The 5,122-nt window shown below is 37.5% G+C and overlaps 1 protein-coding gene across 6 annotated transcripts in view; it reads left to right on the forward strand.

The window, feature by feature from the left end:
• Nucleotides 1-772: 772 nt before the first annotated feature.
• LOC107689581 (platelet-derived growth factor D-like) overlaps nt 773-5,122 on the forward strand; it is a 42,738-nt gene continuing 38,388 nt past the window's right edge. For 4 of the 6 annotated variants that reach the window (XM_016487608.1, XM_016487606.1, XM_016487610.1 and 1 more), the window contains exon 1: nt 773-1,775. In XM_016487608.1, the coding sequence (XP_016343094.1) occupies nt 1,406-1,775 (370 nt within the window). In that variant the 5' untranslated portion in view covers nt 773-1,405. The remainder of the gene's footprint in view (nt 1,776-5,122) is intronic. The other 2 variants (XM_016487607.1, XM_016487612.1) reach the window with 2 other exon arrangements.

The raw sequence follows: 5,122 nt of genomic DNA on the forward strand, positions 1-5,122 counted from the left end.
GGCCGTGCCGTTCTCAAGCCCACCGGCCTCCGCTCACTCTAGCCCCCAGCCTCTGCTCACTCTAGGCCGTGTGTGACGCTTTGTTTCATTGTGAAAGCGAAACTACTTTGTTTGGTCTTCCAAAATTGGACACGACTAGAAATCAGTGGTTAAGTTGCATTTACAACACTGTTCCAGAATTAGCAACATCATATGACCCCTTTAATGCTTAATTCAATTCAAAGTTTGAATTGCATGAGATTTATGCTTTAAGGGAATGTTTACATGACCAAAGCAATGCATTTTATGCATCCAAATTCTAGGATTTTGTAAGTTATTCACATTTGAATTGTTTGTTACTTTGAGTTTACGTATAATATGTCCTCTTTGGAAATGACTATAAATGCTTACAAGTTCAGAAAGTGCAAATATTTCTGTATTCATTGAGAACCTAAAAGACATCTGACAAAATGTGCAATACAAAACATACTATCCCACAATGCATTGCGCTCAACTTGACCTTCCATTTCCAGTGACAAATGAGCAGTACTGTAATTTTAAAATCAAGAAATTTTACATAGAATTAAAAATGCCAAATAATCTAATCATGTAATGATTGTGATAATTTTTCTTTTTTTTTTAATTAAAAAAATATTGCTTTCAAACTATAACAGAAAACTGCAGACCAACATATGTGAATTTTGAGATGATAATTTCTTTCTTTTTTTTTTATAAATATTTTGAAATAAATATTACATTCAAACTGTAACAGAACATTGCAGACCAATTGGTTGATGAGATCACGTAACAAAAGCATATAGAAGCAACAGTATACTGCTGTTTGAATCGTTTATCGTTGTATAGTGCGTATTTCACATACTATTTAAGTAGTATGCAGTATACAGTGTAGAACGTACTACTAGTAAGTTATTCCATAGCAAACACAGCCAATAATTCAGATCCCAGAGCGGACATGACCTCATCTGATAAGGTGCGATTGTTCATGAGGAAGCCCTGAAGTAAGCATTTATTAATCTATATTTCTTCCCATTAGACTTTATAAACACTCGTATAATTCACTGGGAAAGAGTTTGAACACTGAATTCAAGTCATGGCCTGCAGTTTGCTGAATGTTTGAATCCCGTGCGTACCGCCTTGTTTGTGGGTTCTCCTCAGGGAAACTCAAAACTTTCCGTGCGGCGAAACAAACAGGAAAAGAGTGGCAGCGTTACGCACCGAGGGAAAGTATTCCAGCAAACACTCAGTAAAACGCGCCCCACGGGCGTTATTTCCTCGTCCTGACTGGATGAAGGGGGTCCAGCCCTCCTGGGCTTCCTTTCTTTCTCCTTCCATCTCTCAGCAGCGCACCAACCCGATCTTTCAGCAGGAGTTTGATGTGTGAATTCTGGGAATCCCTCGGCACCGCATGCGTTATTGTTGCCAAGACACTTTTCTCGCGTCCTCGGGTTTCCGTAAATGTTCAAGGAATGGAAAATATTCTGTTGGAATTATAAACGCGGGGTCAAACGGGACACAAGCAGATAAAGTCGGAGGTTTTGGATTCCGCGGCTTGGTTTATATGAACCTGTTCTCCGGATCTGCGGACGCGCTGCGCTGCGGTGGAAACTCGGGGTCCATGTGGCGCTTCTGGATCACGCATCAGCGGACGGTTCGGTTCCAAATCATGTGGCTGCTCGTGTGCTCCTTCATGGCGGTGCTGAGCGGTGAGAATTACGCCACACAGGCCCAGGTGATGTCCTCCAAAGCGCTGAGGGCTTCAAACACCCGCAGCAATGGTGAGTTTGGAAGATTCAGTGACCCCAAAAGTATTAGGACCATTAGAAATGTCAACGCGAGTGTCATCTGAGCTCAAAAGCTTTCATTTTCATCCTTTTTAAAGTCTCACTGTCTTATTAATCAACTTTTTAGTGCACGTATGAAGTCTCAAGTTCACAGGTGTCCTAGTGAGCAGGTGTAGTGGTTCATCACATTAACTATCGATATGTTCTAGTATCCCGCTAACCATGTATGTTCTAAGAACGTTTTACTAACGTTCCCTTTAAGTTATGAACACGTTATTTCTGACAATTCTCTGAAGAGGTCTTTTTAAAATGTTTTTTCTTAGTTATGGAAAGGTCAGGTTTTGCAAACATCATGGGAACGTTACATTTGAATGTTCTCTGAACGTTCTGAAACAAGTGGCGTCATTTAAAGAATGTTAGACGAACATTCAACTAAAATGTTTAAGAAAAACATTCTGTGAACTAAGTTTTGTTTTAAACATTTTTAACGATTAATGTTTAAAAAAAAAATTCACGGTTGTGCGTGCGTTGTGAACATTTATATTTGATAATTTTGCAAACATGGGAACGTTTTAGAATGTTCAGAGGACATTCAGAAGTAACAAGTAACAACGTTTAAAGAATGTTCAACTAAAACATTTCAGAAAAAAACATTCCATGATCGATATATATTTTTAAACATTTTTTAATGATGCATGTTTTAAAACATTTTTTTGATTGTGCGAACATTCCATTTTATTACTGTGCAGACGTTATGGGAACGTTGGTTTTGAATGTTCTCTGAACGTTCTGAAACAAGTAGTAACATTCCACTAACATTTGTTCATAACTTTGAGAGAACCTTGCCAAAACGTTAAGGAAGTTCTGAGAATTTCTATGTTAGCTGTTTAACCAAGCACCAAGTGGCTTTTTGCATTCATTTTCAACACCAGATCTATTGTTTTATCATTTCAAACCCTGCAAAACTGTTTGCTGAGTGTTTTGCTTGTAAAAAGTGCTTGTGCTGTCTGTTTACAATAAATGTCACTTGTATTTTATGATCTAATGCAGTGACATTCAGACATTTTCTAGCTAAAATACTTCGACAGCAGTGGCTTAAAATTCATTGCAAAACGCTTCAGACAAGTGCCATGAGTTCAGCTCAGAACTCTTGCCTTGATATTTTGTGATTTCATGAATGACATTCAGACTTTTTGAAGTGCTGCAAATGCTTTCTGTGGTCACTGTGGATGTGAACGGGCATGAATGTTCCTCGGTTTTGGTTGATGTGGTGATCAGCTGAAGCGTGTTATGACAGGTCTGCAGCTCTCTGATCGTCTCTGCTCATGTCACATGCCTGATCTCTTCTCTGCACTGAGTTAGTGTGATGGGAGGATACTTAACCAGTTCCTGTATTCCTGTAGCAGTAGTAAACAGTAGAGTATGATGCTAGCGACACAAGGTCATGGGTTCGATTCCCAGGGAATGCATGAACTGATGAAAAGTTTGGGTGCTTTTGATAAAAGCATCTGGCAAATGCATAAATGTAAATGTTCACAAGTTTAACCACAGATTAGACTTTGGTTGTGTCAAAAATATGATGATGTAAATTATTAATATTTGATCTGATTTTTTGGGACCTTTGAGGTCAGCTGTGTATGTGTGTGTGTGTGTGTGTGTGTTAGTTAGTTAGTTCCCCAACAGTTGTTGACCAGTAAAATAGATTTTTCCAACATTATGATTTTTACTATTTGGAATTTGTTTTGGAATTTATTTAATACAGGTGCATCTCAATAAATTAGAATGTCGTGGAAAAGTTCATTTATTTCAGTAATTCAACTCAAATTGTGAAACTCGTGTATTAAATAAATTCAATGCACACAGACTGAAGTAGTTTAAGTCTTTGGTTCTTTTAATTGTGATGATTTTGGCTCACATTTAACAAAAACCCACCAATTCACTATCTCAACAAATTAGAATACTTCATAAGACCAATAAAAAAACATTTTTAGTGAATTGTTGGCCTTCTGGAAAGTATGTTCATTTACTGTACATGTACTCAATACTTGGTAGGGGCTCCTTTTGCTTTAATTACTGCCTCAATTCGGCGTGGCATGGAGGTGATCAGTTTGTGGGACTGCTGAGGTGGTATGGAAGCCCAGGTTTCTTTGACAGTGGCCTTCAGCTCATCTGCATTTTTTGGTCTCTTGTTTCTCATTTTCCTCTTGACAATACCCCATAGATTCTCTATGGGGTTCAGGTCTGGTGAGTTTGCTGGCCAGTCAAGCACACCAACACCATGGTCATTTAACCGACTTTTGGTGCTTTTGGCAGTGTGGGCAGGTGCCAAATCCTGCTGGAAAATGAAATCAGCATCTTCAAAAAGCTGGTCAGCAGAAGGAAGCATGAAGTGCTCCAGAATTTCTTGGTAAACTGGTGCAGTGACGTTGGTCTTCAAAAACCACAATGGACCAACACCAGCAGATGACACTGCAACCCAAATCATCATTATCAATCATTTATGGTTCATTTAAATAGTCTTTCAGTGCATAATTTGTAGTTTGTACTTTTTAATAATTCACTTGTTGCACTGCAAGACTATTTAAATAAACCATAAATTATTAAAAATATATTCTAAGTAGTATCTGAATCTGTTTTTATTTTAGTACCACAAGATGTTGTTTTGGCAACTAGCTAAAATAAAATGAAATTTCAAGTAACAAAAAATGTATTTATTTCTTTTATGGGTTTCTTTTTTAACTATAATAACCCTGCTCTCAATTAATGAGACCTTAAAAATTGCATGCAATCAGTTTATTTTAGTACCATTGAGATATAGTTTTTATTTTTTTGTATTTTCTGTTTTCATTTTAATTTGTTAAAATATTAAGAATTTTGTTGTGTGTTTTTGACATTTTTACCTTGAAGGGAACTGTCTGCATATGCCTGATGAAGGTCATAGAACTGAGACGTTGTGAATAAATCTATTTTTGATACATTTGCAATACATTACGGATTGTGTGCAGAATTTCTTCTTTTTTTTGCTTTGTTTGACCTGTTTTTGATCGTTTATCCTACGCACCGATCAATCGCCTACAGGTGTGCGAGGGTAATTGTTGATTGACGTTTTTAGCTTAAAAATTGCATGCATAATTCTTTGAATGAATAAAAAATTGAAAGATTTAGGAAATGTTTAAATAGTTGTGCTTGAAGCAAGTCACACCATTTGACGTGTCAACTACCCTTGATGTGCGTGTGTTTTTTGTGATGTGGCTGCTGTGTTTGACAGAACTGTTGAGCAGTGGACGATGAGATGGAGAGTCTGTGTGTGTGTGTGTGTGTGTGTGTGTGTGGGTGTGTGT

Source organism: Sinocyclocheilus anshuiensis, unplaced genomic scaffold (genome assembly GCF_001515605.1).
Source record: "Sinocyclocheilus anshuiensis isolate Anshui unplaced genomic scaffold, SAMN03320099.WGS_v1.1 scaffold906, whole genome shotgun sequence".
In the NCBI taxonomy this organism is placed as follows: Eukaryota; Metazoa; Chordata; class Actinopteri; order Cypriniformes; family Cyprinidae; genus Sinocyclocheilus; species Sinocyclocheilus anshuiensis.